The 18,884-nt window shown below is 43.1% G+C and overlaps 1 protein-coding gene across 1 annotated transcript; it reads left to right on the top strand.

Annotated features, from left to right (window-relative positions):
- Positions 1 to 1,198: 1,198 nt before the first annotated feature.
- On the top strand, positions 1,199 to 18,816 carry clic4 (chloride intracellular channel 4). The gene is made up of 6 exons (XM_047610935.1): positions 1,199 to 1,647; positions 12,170 to 12,279; positions 14,340 to 14,465; positions 15,085 to 15,191; positions 16,208 to 16,389; positions 17,024 to 18,816. Exons 1-6 carry the CDS (start codon positions 1,579 to 1,581, stop codon positions 17,186 to 17,188), a joined length of 759 nt encoding a protein of 252 aa, XP_047466891.1. The 5' UTR covers positions 1,199 to 1,578; the 3' UTR covers positions 17,189 to 18,816.
- The last annotated feature ends 68 nt before the right edge of the window (positions 18,817 to 18,884 follow it).

Here is an 18,884-nt window from a genome sequence, read left to right as displayed (position 1 = left end):
GTACACTAGTGATAGCCCATGCATTCTAATATCTCATACTAAATCTTAGCTTTGTGGCTGTATGCTAAAACTGTATTGGATAGATGTGTTAATGTTATTCAGCCTAGCACAATGACTAAAACAAGGATGTCAAAATAATTGAAATATTTGTCGGTACAACACAGTTAAACTGAGTATTAGTTCAAACCACAGCCTCCAAAATGAAGACAGTTGAATTAACAACTGTCTCACTTATTTTAAACAAACTGAATATCATAACAGTCACAAAGCTTAGATTTAGAGCAGAGCTGTTAGATGTTTATTAGAATGCATTTGTTTTTACCAGTGTACCTTATAAACTGGCAAGGGACTATACATACATACACAGACTAATTGGAAAATAAATAAATGTTCATCAACACTACTTTGTACTGTCTGGGGGAAATAAAAAAGAATTCTAATATAATAAGTTGTATTACACATAAAGAAACAAACCAAAATGGAAACAAACAAACAAACAAAAAAACAGTGTTCAGTGTTAAGTCTTTGTGTTGCTATCACGTCAAAATGTTAACGGTTTTAACTTGGGACAAGAAGCCATTAGACATTGGCACAAACATAAAATACATACAAAGATACATACAACAATAAATATAAGTACACAGAAGATGAATAATAGGGACAAAAGAACGGGACGATAAGATTTTAGGAAAGACGATTATATTTAGCTAGCAATTTTTCATTTTTCTTATTTTACATGAGTTTTAAGGATCATTTTAAACTCAGCTTTAAAATGTACAAATTGTCAAATTAGTCTTGTTTTCTTTTCACTGGTTTGGTAAATTCTAAACTCCAAAGTGCGCGAAGTTCGGGGCTGACTTTGAATCTTTATTTTTTATTTATTTATTTTTTTTTGTATGAGTAAGTTAGTCTATTATAAAATAAATTACAAATTTTAGGGCGCCGTCTTGTGGAAAACTAAAATAAGAGATAATGTCTTTCAAACTGAATGAGTGGGTTACACTGAGATTTTGAAGGAAGCGTGAATCCGAATCTGCCCAGATTAACTTTTTTTGGATACGGGACATTCAAAAAAACATTTGAGGGACAGTTTCATTTCCATGGTTACAAAATGAGCGAGAGGTCCTCCTCAGATCCGCCCATCGTCCAGTGTGATGACATCACGGCTTTAAATACTCTCGTAGCTTCTTCGCAGCCTCCTCCTCCTCCTCTTAATCATCCTTATCCTCGCCACTAAACCGGTGAACAGAGAGTCTCGCGGTCCAGAGATGGTGTAGCGTCCTCGCTGAGCTCCAAGTGACAGAGTCGTATCCAAACAGCCTCCTCTGCTAGTAGACAGCGCTTCTGTTTGCTCCCAGCACCCGGTCCTCCTCCTCCTCCTCCTCCTCCTCCTCCTCTGGGAGAACAAAAAAAAAAGCGCCTTTTGGGCTTCAAAAAAAAAAAAAAAAAAAAACAACAACCGGGCAGTGGTGGAAGAAGAAGAGGACCGTGAGCTGAGTCGGGCGTGGTAGCAGCGAGCGAGGAAAAAAACTCATCTTTGTCAGAAGAATAAAAAACTTCAAAGCAGCCAACTACACAATGTCGCTGTCGGTGCCGCAGAACGGGGTGAAGGCGGATAGCGAGCCCGTTATCGAGCTGTTTGTGAAGGTAAGACCGCAGCACAAGTCGCCCGGGACAACTTGGTCTTTTTCTTGACACTTTTTTTTTATTTTTTTTTTTTTTTATTTTACCAAACCCACAGCAGCGCAGCGTCTCCATAACTTAAATGCTTTAAAATTTGTCTTCGGGAGAAAATAACGACAGCTATTTTCACTACTAATTAACTAGCTAGCCTTATCTAAGCTAGCGACGCGTGCGCGTTTTGCAGTTTTGTTTCTGCTTGCAGAGACGTTATAAGAAGGTTTATTGTCGCTTTGAGCGCAATTTTGGGGCGTTTTGTGGTCCCTCTTTTCCACCGTGGCCATGTGGAGCCCGCAGTGTCACCAGCAGGGCGGATGCAGGATTTCTCCCACCGCGGGGAGGGAGAGCCCAGCCTGCCATGCTCCACACTGGCTCTAATTCGATAACAAAAGGTGCTGGACAATGCTCTGCTGCTCTCACAAAACACCCAGAGGATGGATTCTGGACGAAAACCAGCCATTTGCTGTTTCTACTGAATGTTTCGTGCATATATCATTAGTGGTGTATGTCGTGTACTATCATTGTTCATTTCATCTTATTTAGTTTCAATGATAGAAAACTGGGTGGATGATCTTCACATACACACACGTGCCGCATCAATGTGTGTGCTATTAAAACTGGTGCAATCTAATGCAATCTGCCCTGCACTAAACCCCTCTTTGTGAATGGTGGTATAGTGTTCAGATTACGTTGAAGCAGCATCAGAAAGGTGGTGGTTCAGCCGGATGGTCAGTTTGGAGAACGCGGCTGTGTGCGGGTAAACTGGACCTGAAGTGTGTCTGTTATTTAGCCTAGCCCACTTATTAAAGTGGGTTGTTTTGTCAAAATGACAGGGGCATGTGTAGGTGTGATACAATTTAATAGTACTACAAACCACAGCCTTCATGATGAACAGCTACTATAACAATACCATGACCTTCATGATGTTAACATTTAGTGCAGCGCAGTTATATTAGGACATAGGTATAACTGACAAGTGAGTGTATTTTTGTGATATCGGCTGTACCCCACAAACAGCATCTGTGCCTCTGTGAGTCTTTAGTGAGCGTGTTGATGGTGGTGGATGGTTGTGAACAGCTTTATTCTTTCTTCAGCCTGCTGATTCCCAGAGCGGGAAAATGGCCCAGGAAAGAAAAGGGGGAGAGACCCACACTGGGACAGGGGGGGCTGTGGTAGTGGGAGGGGGCGGTATGGTCCTGAATTGTCTGGGAGAAGTCGTGGGTGGTAGTGACTAGAGTAATTGTGATGTTCTTTTTTTAAAAGCTTATGTAATTACTTTTGGGAAAGGTAATCAAAAAGAACTCTTTCTGACTGATTTACCTTGTATAAATTTAAACTCTGAGTTTTCCAGATTGTTTGTATTCTTCTAGCTGGCTCTTTAAAGAGAAGCCTTTTTATAAGGAGGGGGGCCGATGAGTCTAAGGAACAGGCCCCTCGGTATAAAGGCAGAACAGATGGGAACAAACTAGCCAACAACATTTCTATAACTACCTTTCACAGCCTACGGGAGAGGTTACATCATCCTGAGGCCTGGAAGGTTTACAGTCCTGGCCAACTCTTCCCTCTCAACCCCTCCCTTGTTGAACTGTGCAACCAGAAGTTTCTGTCTTTGTGCATTTGCTCGAAATGTCTGCGTGGAAGTGTGACAGCCCTTCGTTTCTTTCGGCCTCACGCAGCCCTGCGTTATGTACCAGCATCTGACTTGTCCACATCTATTATTGATGCCGTCGTTCTCATGGTGCGGCATTAAACACAGCCATGGGAGACAATGGGAGGCATGCAGGTTGTCATAGGCGCATTGCTGTGAGCCAGGCCTCTGGGAACAGCTGATAACAAACTGTGTGTGCTCTCCACACACAGCCGTGTCAGATCCGTTAGGGAGCTGCCACATATCCAAGTTGACTAATGACGCTTCCAGAACACGAGTTGCCAAATTGCTGTTTGTGTAGTGTAAGCAGAGGAAGCAATGTTTACTCATTAAAAGTAGCTGACGGACTCGGTTTAGAGATACTTTGATGATCGTGCAAGTTGTCAGCCTACACTGTTTATAGCAACAGTTGTCACAGTTCCATGGGAACACGTAGAGGGTGTCGGAGTGAGGCTTGTAATTGTCTGATTTTATAGTTCTTGATTGCATATGAGCATTTTACAATGACTTTGCAAGACGAAAGATCGACCCTTGACCACAGCACAGCACAGCACAGCAGATTAACTATTGTTTTCGATGGTGTGCTCTGAAGGGTGATCTCCTAGCATCCATCCACATCAGCAGGTTTAGACATAGATTCAGTTATGAACCTAAGGCACGTGTCTCTCTAACAGAAAGCTGAAAGGGAGGAAAAGAAGGGAACCACTTTGTACGTCTGTTCTTTAAATAGTTTATCTTATATTAAGATAAAGTCATTTGCCTTCTAAATCACGGTCCACTCTATTGGGTCCATCATTAGGTAATTGAATTAGCTTTGATTGGTGTTTTCTGGAAAGCCATCCTGACTTTAGTGAAGTGGGTGGCTCGTGTTACTACTCAAAGATGGTGAAGAAGATTCAATATTGTTCGTGTGCATAATTATCTTCAGTGGATCCTCACACATTGCCATGTTTTTATTGAGGTTTTCACACCTTTACAAAGATTCCCTGAATTAATTCAGGATAGGCATGCAGGGGTGCGTCATTCCCCTCTAGTGTGTGACCTGACTGTATGACGGTGAACAGAATATGGATGAGTTAAGAGAAAGAGTCAGGCTTTATCTCTGCTTGTGTACGCGTCTGCTGGCTCAAACTGTGCCAGGGTCACGGGACTGGTTGCTAAGCCTTCTGCTGCCTTCAGACTTATGCGCTCTTGCCAGCAGGCAGCAGAGCCAGTAAACATGCTTAAGAAGAACCAGAAGTCAGGATGGCACAAGAGCCCATCTGTGTTTGTGTATGTCCTTCAGGAAAGTCCCTTGGGAACGGTGGAGATGGAAGTGGCGACACGCCAGAGAGAGCTCTCAACAGTGCAGCAGTTGTGTAGGACTGATCATTGTCTGTTCTCTCCATTAATGGCAACTCAGATTTAAGTTTATTGATATGCGTTAAACTCCTAGTAGACGTTAAGGGCTTTGTTCTTTGAAGTTTATTCAAAAGGCCTTGGAAAAAACTGTTCATGTCATATTGTGCTATCAGTTACAGCATGTGACATTTTGCCTTGTGATGTGTTGTTTTTATAGAAACACAATGACCTTTTTGAGCACTAACTGTGCCGTCACATGAAATTGCGGGCCCATGTGTGGCTTGTAGAGATTTTGACAGCAGTTGCGCAGTTGACCCCCAAGCTGTAACCTTTGATGGAGAACGGTAATTATGCAGCAGTAGACACAATTTCTTTGTTGTTTGCATGGTTCTTCCTGCTTAAAATAAACAATTCCTCTCTCTCTCTTGGGTGTCTTGAGTGTATTTTGTTGTTTTTTTTTTAATAGAAAAATCAATACAGCAGTTTATTTACCACAACTATATATTGGTACAGCAGTCGACATTTTCGAGTGAGGGTACAAAGATTAATGGCTTGTTACTGTTGTAGAGTGCTGAGCTTTCGCTGAATGTGCTTCTGCAGCACCTGGCCCGTCACTGCTTCTTCTTTGTAACTGTCTGGTCGACTGACTCTCTGGCGTCCGTCCAAATCGATCTGGAATTGTGTTATTACACCAGTTTGAAGAGGGGATTTGCCATCATTCACTCCGTTATCATATGACAGAGGCTAATTTATGTTCATTTAACTAGAATGTAACCTGGATTGGCGCAACTTTTATGTCCACAGTGCCTTTGAATGAGTGCCTCCGTTATAAAATCCTTGTGCCAGTATATCCACAGTAGAATCTTAATTCAACCCATTAGGAGGAGGAAGCGATTGTCTCGTTTGTGTTGCCCCGGCCAGGAAGCTGATAACTAATAGAGAATTTTCCTGTAAACTGAAAGACGGGAAGTGAGGCCAACCTAGAGCGACTGGACTTTGAGGAATGGAGCCTCCCAAAAAGCCTTGAATCGGTGTGTGTTACCTGTTATCTAATAGGGCTGTAATGGCTACTCCAGCAATCCCACCAGATCAGGATACAGAGGAGAAGCGAACCTCTAACTCTACCTCTCTGTTTCATCATCTTCACTGTCAAAGTGGTGTGACCCCTTAAACGAGGAGAATCTTCCCTGCTCGCTACACATGTAACTCAATCAGTCTCAACATGATCCAGTCTGCTTGTGTTTCACGTGCTGTTCTTCACATCCGAGCCCACCGAAGGACCCGAGGCGTAGTGTGTGAACATGAAGGATAGAGTGACGAGGGCCTTCTTTCTTGGCTCAGTTCTCCATCAAGTTGCACACTGCTTCGGGTGTCTGCGTTCGCCATCAAGGCTTTCTGTGTCACTGAAGCCCTGGCATAAGAAGGCTAGTGGAGCGCTTCCCTTGGTGATGTTAAGATCCCAGTCACAGGAACTATGAAAAGATTAATTCAGTTGAATATTTTATAAAAAAAAATATATATATATATAATACTGGAATTCTTTTCAATGGCAGCAAAAGTTAAGAATTCAAATAAAATGCAGTACATAATAGAGAGGGCTGATATTTTTGCACCTGCATATGAACCGCTGCTGATATGCAGATGCGTTCGCTGATATATGTAAATTTTCCCAGCAGAGTGCTTGCCACTGGAAACTGGAAAATACTTGTGCTCTACCTCTTTTAACTGTTTATTTTGTATGCATGAGAACGTTAAATATTATTTAAATTCAGTGGTTAAATTGAGACTGGGGACATTTGTTATCATTGTGTCATTTCATGTACATGGAGGCAGTATCGGCTCCAATATCACCTCCGAAAAGTTGTCAGCACGTAACGGCCATAAAAATAAAAATAAATAAATAAATAAATAAAATCTGTATCAGCTTGCGTGCATGCCACACTTGTTATGTGGTAACACGGTGTATAACTATAGAGTAACTGCAAACTGAAAACCTCGTTCATGCTCTCTTCAAATGCTTTGCATGTTTTATTTTTGCCACACTGGTACTGACGGGCAACTCGCTGGAGACTCAAACTAGACACTCAGTCTGCCCGGAGTTACAGATGAGGCCAGTGTCTGTGTGGCCATGGCGCAGGCTTGTGTTGCCATTCACATATCTAACTTTTATGGCATCCTGACATTGTGCGTATGCCAGTGGGTGTTTCACAGCTGTCTGGACAAGACATTTTTTTCTGAAGGACTTGCAACATTGAATCATTTATTATGTTTGAGATGTTGTTGCGTTAGAAAGAAACAGACATTTGGGTTTTGTATGTGCGGGTGAGCAAGTGTGAGTGCATACATCTGTGTGGGGGTCTGTGAATGTGTTTGGTGGGTGGAGAGGTGGAGCTGGGGCTGACTTCAGTATGTAGCTTGCTGTTTGTATTAGACACTTGAAACAACAACCCTAGCAGGGGGATGATTGTTGGTCCATGCTGTTCTCCCACACGGCTGTGTGTTTGTTTTTCCGTCATGTTGGATCTGTATTACTCATCACCAGCACTCATGCTGTGACTCCAGACGTCTGAACTGACTGTTATCATCTTCTACGCTGACGCCGAATGCGGTGGTTATTATTGACGTGGCTTACATCATTGCCGTAACATAGTTGCACAGCCTCTGTTAGATGCCAGCCGCCAACTTTCCATGGAATCTGATGGCTGTGGCGCATCAGTCCAGCGCTCCAGCACAGTAGGCCTGTGTCTGCCTGGAAGTCTTAAGGTTTCCACTGAGTGATGTCAGCCTGAGTCAGAGCCACACCAAGGATGTGATGGGGTTTCCATGTTCCAGCAAAATCTGACTCCTCTGTACACTCACCCTCACCCCCCCCCCGTCTTAGTGGAGTCATTCAGGCACAGAGGCCTGGTTGACATGGTTTCTCGAAGGTTTGATAAATGTTGGGTTCCCTACGTCTGTAGTATGTTGCTATGTGACTGGTCTTCTGACAGAAACTGCAGTACAAAATTAAAAAATAGGTTTGAAATTTAGCAATATAATTAAATAATGTAGTTATTTTACCAGAGTGAACTGACAGTTCTCTTTTTTATTATCATATATTATTTTATATTATATCTCATATATTATTTTAAGAAACAAAAAAATCTAATAATCTAATATTCTGAAGTGTACAGAGTTTTCAGATATGAGCATCTGCCTCAAATATACAGCATGGCTGAATAGAACCTGGTTCTATTCAGCACACACAACCAAGACCTCCATAAGCTGACAGATCATGTTTAAAAAAGCAGTTAGTTTTGGGGTCCGACTCCTCAGTCTAATTTTATTATTATCCCAAACCAGCCTGTATACTTGTCCAGCGAAAAGGGCGAGGTGCTGCCGTGACGTTGCCACAGCTGCCCACTTTCCAACGGACATTCCTGCTGTGTGTCAGAGCAGGAGGAGGAGAGCAGCAGCGCTCGTTACATCGCCAGTTCCTTATTCGGTCAAGTGTGGCTTGAACTTGCTGAGCAGCCCAACCAATTTAGAATATGAAATGTGTCGGGGAGGGGGAGGCAAGGCCCGTCATGTTACTAAACTTAGGCTGAGCGGAGACTGTGAGGAACGTGCACAGCATGAACAAGACCCATTGTCCCTGTCTGCTGACTTTTTCAATAGTGACATCACATCATCTGTAAAGACATAGTGACCCTTTCAATCCCTGAGAAAAGGGAATGGTGGTTGAAAACCTCGTGTTTTATGTGGTTGCTTGTAAAATGTTATAGGACTGGACTTGAGAAGGTCGTATAATGTTTAGTCTAATTGCCTAATCTTAGAATCATGCTCATCGCTGTCGAGATTTTGAGGGCTTTACATCATCGGCTGAACGATTACAGAGGAAGTGATAAGAGGTATGACCTCACTGTTTTGGAGAAGACATGTTGTGTTTGACTGCCGCCATGGCTGACTGTGCGTCATTGTACTGTTGCTGGGCCTCACTGTCCTGGACACCAACTCCTACATAGCACCCAACTTGAACATGACTCACGCCCTCCACTGGGCAGCTGTGTGTGCTTGGCATTAAATAAACAAGAATCTGTTGACCTATCTATCCCCATTCAGCCTAAATAAAGCTGGGGGCCTGTTAGCAGCTGTCAACCGTTGCTGCTCTTGTGGCTCAGACGCTGTTATAGACACCGGGGGGAAATCGCTGCATGAATCTGTGTGAAAGATGGTGTCGTTTTTTTTAACACAACAATTCCCAGTGCGTGACCTGTTATTTGCCTCCTAAGTGTTGCTGTGAAAGCTGCTTGTATTTGGTAATGGCTTTGTTTACTTCTTGGTAAATATATTTTTTTTTACCTTTTAAGGCTCTGCTGTATCATAATTTCTCCCCTCATTTGAGTGTTTTATTGGGGTGTTGTTTTTCTCTCACTTTGCTAACTGATGACGTGCCTGAAACACCGCAAACAAAAAGTGCTTTGTGTTGCAGCTTTACAGAGGCTTCTCCAGAAGCCCTTCTTTGAATGTCAAACTATTAACAGTGGCCTTCTGGAAACTGCTAGTTGGCTGAAAGAGGACAATATTTGTGGGGCTTTCCTGAAAATCTTCCAACTTGTTTAAGGCCATAATCTTTACTTAAATATCAAGCTGGATTTCCTAAATTGTTGTGGATCCACAGAAGACATCCTGGAGAGGGACTTTTCTGATGAAAATGACGATTCTGATGCTACCAATAAATGCTGTCCAGACAGTTCTTGCTGAACATCGCTTCAGTTGAGTCCAGTACAGTAAAATGTGGGGTCGGGGGGAGAAGCTGCTGTTCTTTTAGTGCTCGGCGGAAATGCAGCCCCACCAGCATCGTCACTTAAACTAAACAAAGCACCCTCTTCGGCGGGAGTAACAGGACATTTCTGGAATAGTTTCTCCCTACTCTCGAGACGCCCAGCCCCCTCTGACTTCACAGAGGGGCCCAGGATAAGGGGAGAGGAATAAAGAGGGAGGGAGGGAGGAGGAGGAGGAAGAAGAAGCACTGCGCCAAAGAGCACACTCCCTCAGAAGCTTGCTATCTTTCCTCTTCCTCCCTCTTAAAGCATCCGTCACCTCTTGTTCTTCTTCATGTAGGCACTGCATATCATCCCTAATTTCCTCTCTATTTCCTGTGATATCTCTTTCCCGCCCTCTCTCTCTCTCTCCTCATGCAGCAGTTCTCTGCTGTCAGAGTCTTTTGGCAGAGAGCTGCAGTCTGTTCTGCTGCAGACTCCAGAGGGTAGGAGTCCTGCCACGGCTCTGAGAACAGACTGAGAGGAAGAAAAGTGTGAAATGTCTTTCACAGCTGCCGTGGCCTTCTTCTCAGCCACTCGAGACCCAGGACTCAAATGAACTCCGTTTAATAGCAACTCAGTACGAGGAAGTACAGTAAACACATTTTGATTTACAAATTATATTACTTCATTTGTTTTGCCTTTTTATATCCATACAAAAAGAGAGCACACTTCAAACTGTGTTCACCTGTGAATTGGTAATCCCCCCCCACCCCCTGCGCTCCGCTTCCCGTGTCATATCTTCTGCCTATTGCCATGGGAACCGTTGCTGTGGTGCGTTACCACCCTTGAACAAGAACTGAATGGTTCTCTGTAGGTGAAAATGGAGTAATCATCCCATTGATGTCTTTTTGATCCCCTAAGAATCAACTAATGCTAGTCCAGGCTAGTTTTGGCCGTGGAGCATGATACCCCCAAGACTTCAATGCTGGAGCTTTATTCTGGAATTGAATCATGTAATGTGAAAAGAGGACTTTCATTTGCTGAACAATGGCAGTGATCTAATCCAAGCTTTTCAGATATTGAATTCGGAGGGGGAGAGGGAAGAGGACAGTTGCAGTACAATGAGAGCCAGCAGGCAGATCAAACAGAGCCGTCCCACTGGGCGTCACGCAGAGGACAACAGCAGCCGGCCTGTCCACACCAGCAAGGAGCTGCTGGACTGACTGAACTCTCCCAAACAAAGTCCTCTATTGAAGACCGGTCGGTGTGCGCATCTCTGATATTAAACAAATAGTCATGCAAGTTATTTAAGTGAAAACTGATTTGAATTTTTTTTATCCAGTGCCCTTTGCCAGTGTGCGTGCAGCATTTGTGCAGCAGCACTGTGGATTTGTGTAAAAAGTACTCGTGTGCAGACACTTCATCTCTGCAGCCGCTGCAACGAATGGAAAGGAGTGAGAGCTGCAGTGAGTGAGCAGTGAGCACTGGTGGACGACACAAGAGGCGAACAAAGGAGAAACGGCATTCAGCCGTTTCAGAGGCTGTGCTACAGTAATACTCTGAATGAAGAAGTGCATTCCAGACTTACTTGAGAATTGTGAACAAAAAAGGCAAACCTCAGCAGAAGTGTACCCACAGAGTTACAGAGCACCTCAGCCACACACTGGATGTGTGCTGGTGCTTAGAAAAAGTTACATTTTTGTCAATGTGGCATTCATTTTAAAAGAGCTAAAACAATATCTGTTAAGTTTCGCAATGATATGTCTCCTTGTCGCGATGCGGTAAAATGAAATTAAATCGGTCGTCGAACTCTTCAGCACTCAACAAATCAACTGAAATGTTTAGTCTCCCGTCTGATGTGGAAGACGGATGATATTTGTCCCTACATGGCTGCGTCGAGCCCAGCAAGGCATAATTGAAATGATTAGAGACAGAAGGGAGAGCCGAGGACAAAGAGATGAATGGCCACTGGAGAGAGAGGAGATCTCTCTGATGGTTTCCAGCACCCTCGCATAACTTTTCTGATGACTTGGAGAGGGAGACGGGATGCCATTGCTGTTGTTCACTTTCCATCCTTTTCTACAAGTTGATCAGACTGTATGGCATCTTTTCTCAAGTTCAGATTATAAATTGATCTTGATTTCTTCTACTCAAAGCTCCCTCCTCTCTCCGCTGTGTAGCTGAGCGATGAGCGTTGGTCACTAATTTGGAGGGCACACGCCGCCTCCATTCATCTAGTTCCCTCCACTGCTCAGCCTTGTGTTTGTGCAGTCTAGCTAAAGGGGAAACAAGAGTCCACGCAAGCCTTAATCACTCCATAAGTTTCCTGTTACTCTTGAGACAGTGGTGTGTGCCGATTAATGGAGGGGAAGTGAGCTTAAAGACAAGGGGCCAGTTCTCCGCTCTTACCCTCCTACTCGAGGCTTTTTCGAAGGCTGCCTGAAAGAGTCATTGTCTGAAATGAACCCTCTCTGGGTGAGTGCAGTAAAAACGCCCCAGGCTATAAAGGTTGTGCAACAGAGATGTGATCTCTGCCAAGATTATCAGGACCTCTTTCTGTTTCGGCCCAAACTAATAAGACAAGGTCAATCCCTTAAAGAAAACTGTTAAGATCTTTGTCTGCTGGGTGTTTTTCTTTTTTAATCTGGAACATTTCCATTTGTCTTTTGTGTGCTCAGCTGGAATGTTACCCGCTACCTAGTTCTAATAGTTAATCTACATCTTGTCTAACTCACTGTCTATTTGTTTATTTAAGGCGGGAAGCGATGGCGAGAGCATCGGGAACTGCCCCTTCTCTCAGAGGCTCTTCATGATACTGTGGCTTAAAGGAGTCGTCTTCAATGTCACCACTGTGGACCTCAAGAGGTGAGTCTTGCTCCTGCTCCATATGAGAAAAAAAAAGCTAGTTTTATTCCATCTTTGTCAAGGCTGTCTTAGGCGTCTCCACAAATGCTTCAGCTGCCCTGTAACGCTTTGATCCAGCCCCACCTCTAACACGCTTGCTGCTTCCCAACTGCTTATTTGGTTTTCCCATGACCCCTTTTCAGGATGGAGAAAATGGGAGATAAATAAACACAGAGACTCTGGAGAAGCTATTTTAAGGTTCCTGACTCCGCTCACTTCCTGCCTACATTTTGGTGGGCAACATGTTATTTTTTCTACCACTGGGATCAGAAAGTGGTGATCCTCTGCGATTTTAGTTTTTGCTCCCAGACGCACACCCATGTTTTAGTCTGCGTGAGTCATCTAAATGCTCTTTAAATATTTTTCCACTTCTTAAATTCTTAAACCAGGCGAGCGCCAGATTATTTTCAGCCCTTTTTTTCTCTCCCTATGAATTTCCTTCATCATGTGTGTCTGAGTTTGAAGATGACTCACTCTTGGTTCCTCCATGTGGCAGCAGGCTCATGGCTGGACGTCTCCTAGTGTTGGACAGTTACAGAGAAACCCCTGACAGATGCTTTTCCTGACTAGCCGTTTGTTTTTCACGCATGCCTGCAAGTTCAGAAAGCGTGCATAGGTTTAGGTATATTTGCATATTTTTCCCTTGCATACTGTGGGAGATGGGCTTTACAGTAAGTTAAAAATAGTATGTGAAAAGCTATGGATTGTATCCACGATTCAGTGGGCCTGTTCAGACCTTGCATTAAGATCCAATTTGAGCAATCTGTTCACAAGTGACCAGCTTTAGGTACGTGTGTTCAGTGCTGGCATTAACATGCGTCTCCAGATCTGATCTCAGTTTTACGCTCTGTATGCAAATAAACGCTGACATATCTGGGGCTCTGTAGAATACTTTAACAGCTGCTGTCTCTGATGAATGGGCACACACGTTAACTTATTATTTATTATCCTCTGCCCATTTGTTAGACCTACACAAAGCTTAGATTGTGTTTCTATACGCACCCTAATCTCTGGTAATAAAGATAAATAAAGACACTAGTCAATGAGGAAATACATAATGAATGAATGAGTTGCAGTTCTTTAATGCAATTTTTGACACATGCGAGCCAGACCACCTCCAAATGTGTTCAGAAATCGGATCTCATTGTAGCCTCATTGCATCCTGGGGGTGTTCACACCTGTGTTTTACGCCACCGACTCGTCCAGATTGGATCTTAATGCAAGATGTGAACAGGCCCTTTAGCAGTGTCACCCAGAAGGACAACTGATCTAGTTTTGCTGCATCTGTTATCTTGAGCCGGTGTGTGTTTGCTGTTTTATTATTCTATTTAAACGGATGGGCCGCACATGTTGTGAAACTTTTAGAAGGACATGAAAGTTTCCTGAGTTTTCGTCTCGTCTTCAGTCAAGGCTGTCATGTTAATATTTGTGTCCGTGACTCTCAAGGCATTTACTTGCCCTCTAATCAGTGGGTGACACTTTCCCCTGCATGCCCAACAGTTGAAGTCATTTCCCCTTTCGTGCCCTTAAACGGCTTGTGTCAAAATTCCCAAAAGAATTATCAAAACAAAAACCTTTCCACAGTTTCTGTGGTGGAAGTTGTTGCTTGATGTACTGTACTAGCTCTCAGTCACTGCTGTCTTTTCTTATGCACTGAAGATATCAAAGCGTCTGGGTTCTGCGGATTTTACTAGTCAGTGTTGTTCACACGGCTCATTCAACACATGCTCATCTCTGTTTGTGTGTCAGTGTCATCTGCCTGCCAGAGACATCTGGTACAAAATGTGCTGGTTTGAAGGCCGCAGAGAGAAGATGATACAAACACATGGAGATGAACACAGAGAAGACAGAGCAGCTTTATCTGGAGACTAAGGAAGTCTGGAGATCTCCAGAAAAAATAGGTTTAAAGTGCAGGTTTCCAATCCTTTTTAGTATATGTTCAGATGAACTCTACTTTTGCTAGTGTCAGGACTGCGTCTGCTCTTATGAGTCCACTGATGTCTCTCTGTTTCGTCTCCTAGGAAACCAGCAGACCTGCAGAACCTGGCCCCCGGCACACACCCTCCCTTCATCACCTTCAACGGTGAGGTCAAAACCGACGTCAATAAGATCGAAGAGTTTCTCGAGGATGTCCTCTGCCCGCCCAAGTGAGTGCTTCATCATCCCTGTGGTAACCGTTTGCCACGCCCACAGTACATATGCTGCATCACTGTCATGAGTTTAGCTTTTAGCTCACACTGTGAGTGCTTTTTTGGATGTAAATTAAGACGGATGTTTACTTAAGGATGGCTCTATTCTTTTTTTTTTTCTTTTTTTTCTCCATTAACACAAGAGCAAAACGGACAAAATGTGTCATGTGCTCAACACTAGCAGACTCCCTAGCCTGTCTCTAGCTCCTGGAAGTGAAATAATACATTTATTGGGGATTATTTATGGCAGCGGATTAATCACACATAGCTCGTAAGTGGCAGAAGCTGAGTAGTTTTTGAGTTGATATATTGATGCTTGTAGTTAAAACCTGAATATAAGCTGAACTTACAGTACATTAATGCAGATAGAAATACATCTATCATCTTTGTTTTGTCTTTGACGGGTTAAAAAAGTAAAAAGCACATTTGCAAAAAAATTTTTTATTTTAAATCCTTAAACACAAAAAATACGTTAGTTAAAATAACCTAGATTGTCTTTGTCCAGGGTTATTATTGGACATTTTTGAATGTTCTTCATTCATACATATGTGTGTTCACTTGTATGTGTTGTGTGCAGGTACATCAAGTTGGGCGCAAGACACCCTGAGTCAAACACAGCTGGTATGGACATCTTTGCCAAGTTTTCTGCATTCATCAAGAATTCTAAACCAGATGCTAATGAGGGTAAGATATTTTTATCTACATTAACACGCACGCACACACACACACACACACACACAGGTAGGTCAGGTCTGGTTAAGAAGCATTTCTATTGTGTAGGGAGTCTCTGGTCGCTAGGCAACATTGGTAGCCCTGTCCTGATTGGTGGAACACTGCTCTTTTGTTCTGCTACCTCCTCCTGTCCTCTTGCCCCCCCACTCCACTCCACCCCACCTGGAGCTTTCCTGAACACCACTCAGCAGCCCTTCCAAGACTCAACTAGTCCTCACAATCTCATCCTCCCCCGGCCTCCTGTTGTTTAATCCAGACCTTTTTAAGAGAAATGCACGAAGAGTGCAATAATAACAGATACGATTATTGGATTAGTATGAATGAGGTAATCTATTATCTTAGAATTCCCCTCACATCCTGGGTGGAAAAAATTGTGCAATTGCCTCCCTAAAACTATGTTTATAGAAAAAAAAATGTGATACCCTGTTTCAGTTGACTGTTCTCCACCTTGGGAAAATATTGAACCGTGGTGAATATGGTCTGGATGTGAAAGTCAGGGCTGTGTCAACAGAGTCAGGGTCTGAATCTCATAGTTCACTGATAAGTCCTGCCCAAAGTAAGGTTAAGTCTTTAGCGTGACTAAATCTAGGGTGCATTCATGTCATATTTTCTAACAGTGGAATGAATTGTTAATGAATAATCTACAGATAGATGGATGCACGTGGCCTTGGGACAAAGTATTACCTTTACCGTCCAGTGACGCCCTCTTTACAAGGAGTGGTGTGATTAGATTTGTCAAATATGTGTGTTACAACAGCAGGCTCTTACACCTTGTAATAAATTGTGTTAGTCTGTACAGGTGTTAAAGATATACATCGGTACCATGGCATAGTACATATTACTTGATGAAATGCTGCCCCCATGTGGCAAAAGAGTATACATGCATAGTAGCTGCTAATTCTAAGTACATGAAACTGAAACGAAACTAATTTCTAGACTTTCGTAACATGTTTTGTTCCTATTTGCAGCTCTGGAGCGTGGGCTGCTGAAGACACTGCAGAAGCTGGATGAGTATCTTCGCTCACCACTCCCCGACGAGATCGACCACAACAGCATCGAGGACGTCAAGGTGTCTACCCGCAAATTCTTGGACGGAGAGGAAATGACCCTGGCTGACTGTAACCTGCTGCCCAAGCTGCACATAGTCAAGGTGAGCAAGTCGTCATATTAAATTCATTCAGTCGCCTTCATTTAAACTGTGGCACCTTGGTATAACAGACCACACTCATGGTACCCACCCGCATTCATTTTCACTTAATTACATAATTAGACTCCTTCTCAGGACTGTGTGAGAGAGTACAGACAGTGCTGGGCGCAGATCCCATCTTGTGTTGCACGTGTAAGCGTGGGACAACCTTCAACTATTGTTAAATTGAAATGGTTGTTCCCAGAATAAATGAATACACCTGTGTCTGTGTGCAAGGTGCATTTTATAAATGAACCATTGTTTTGCAGTTCTTCTGGCCGTCTACCAGCACTAAGGTTAAAAAAAAAAAATGAACTGATGCCATGAGCAACATGTTCAGGATCACAATACAACATCATTATTTCCATCATCAAAGGGTTTTCCAGTTATTGGTTAATAGCTCACTAGAGTGTACGCATTACTGTGTAGGTCAAATGTAGGAAAATGATTTTCCCATGTGGGGTAGATTTGTCACATCCAGTGCAACGATACACAAACTGTAAACTTGTAATCTGTTTCCATGTGCTCTGCTGTGTATGTGCAGCTAATTTAGACATAATTGCAGCGTATGACTTACGATTCCCATCCACTCCTCCAGGTGGTGGCTAAGAAGTACCGAGGCTTCGACATCCCCAAAGAGATGACGGCCATCTGGAAGTACCTGAACGTCGCCTACACGCACGAAGAGTTCACCAACACCTGCCCCAGCGACAAGGAGATCGAGATCGCCTACGCAGACGTGGCCAAGAGGCTGGTCAAATAAGCGAGCACCGCTCCCCGTCCCTCGCCTCCGTAACCTCCCCCCCCTCTCTTTACACTCCCCTACACCTCCCCCCTTCCTCAGCACCAGGACTGATGTGCTTATTCGCGAGAAAGAAAAAACTCTGGACTTCTTTTCCTTCTCTCCTCTTCTAGAGCGAACCCAAATGCATGAACCCTTCTTCATCATTATGAAGGCCTCTTTAGTTGACTCTCAAACGGTCACCCCTCCCCCCCCGTTCCACCTTTTTATCATTAGTCGCTGTCATTTTTCATTTGCCGATGAATGTTGAGATGTGAAGGCGAGACGATGAAGAAGCAGCCAGACATGTGTATCAGTGCTTATTGATGTTGGGAGCCTCATAAGACGCTCTCTGACAAGTGACCTTCACGCTGACTTTCTCTCTCTGTATGCGGGGGGGGAAAGCTCACAAGCTGTTATCTTTCTGTGTTCTGTTTAAGATTGACATAACTCTATCTTGGTTTTCTCTAAAATGACACTGAGAAGCTTTTTTTCTGTCTTTTGGCTTATTAAGAGATGTTGTAAACAGTGTTGAAGCTTCAGTGTTTTTTTTTTTTTTTTTTTGTCGTTTTGTTTTTGGCTCAAGTATTTGACGAGTTGGTAATCCAAACCTAAGTGGTCGACATATCAAGTGAGAGATGTTTTATTTCAATGTTGAGCTGTTAGAAATAAATCAAAGTAATTGTTAAGTGCAGGTAAAGCTACCTGATATCCGTGCTCTGACTCCCTCGTTGCCTCAAACGGGCAATTGGTCTTGTAGCTCAGCTCAGTAGGATTGTAGGAAATGTCCTGTACTGTCTGCAGAGGCAGCATCTCAGGAGAAATGAACCCTGAGGTCTAAAAAAAAAAACAACAAAAAAAAAACGATTAATATGTATGTAGCTCACAGACATGTCAAAGGATGTATAGATTTCTGAAATGGCCTTTTTCTTATAAATCACCACATTGCCATAGAAAATGTTCATTTAAACGATGACATGCTGACTCTTCTCATGTCCACATGAAGGAACTCTTCACTTTCTTTCTGATTGTAGCGGTTGTTTGGATTTGACGCCATGGACCAAAGCAAGGCACATTATTCTGGTCTCACTGTGGATTGGCTGTAAACTAGTGACGTCAAAGAGATATACTACACACACTTACTGGCTCTTTAACATACACAACGGGAGACACTACTGTGCAGCGGGGCACCAGGAAAAAGCGACACTAAAGATATTTATGAGGAAAACCAATTGAGTAGCAATGGTTCAAATTCCACCTTCTCTTCTGTGCGTAGGTCGAACTCTGAGGTAGCCAGTGTATGTAATGATACAGTAGCTCCAAAAAGTGCTTTAGTGCGGATGAAACAAAACCTGTTTTGTTTTGTCCCATTTGCCATGTTTTTGTATTTGTTATGAAGCAAATCTGATATGAAAAAAAAAAGGAATTGTAAATATTTGTTTTCATTGCACAGGTTACAATGTGTAAAATCGAAGCATTTCGAAAAAAAATAAAAAATCTTGCCTGCTTGGGTATAAACTCCAGATAAACCATCTCCTATTTGCCTTACTTGTTTTCTCTGCAGACGTTTTGCAGGAAGGTGTTTTTTTTTTTTTTGTTTTTTTTTTTTTAAAGAGATCATTAATCTACAGTGTGATTGTGTACATGTTGTACACAGTTGTACAAGGAAAATATCCAA

The sequence above is a fragment of the Mugil cephalus genome, chromosome 17 (assembly GCF_022458985.1).
Source record: "Mugil cephalus isolate CIBA_MC_2020 chromosome 17, CIBA_Mcephalus_1.1, whole genome shotgun sequence".
Taxonomy (NCBI): Eukaryota; Metazoa; Chordata; class Actinopteri; order Mugiliformes; family Mugilidae; genus Mugil; species Mugil cephalus.
Note: the sequence above shows the minus strand (reverse complement) of the source record. Positions and strands in the feature narration are given on the sequence as shown.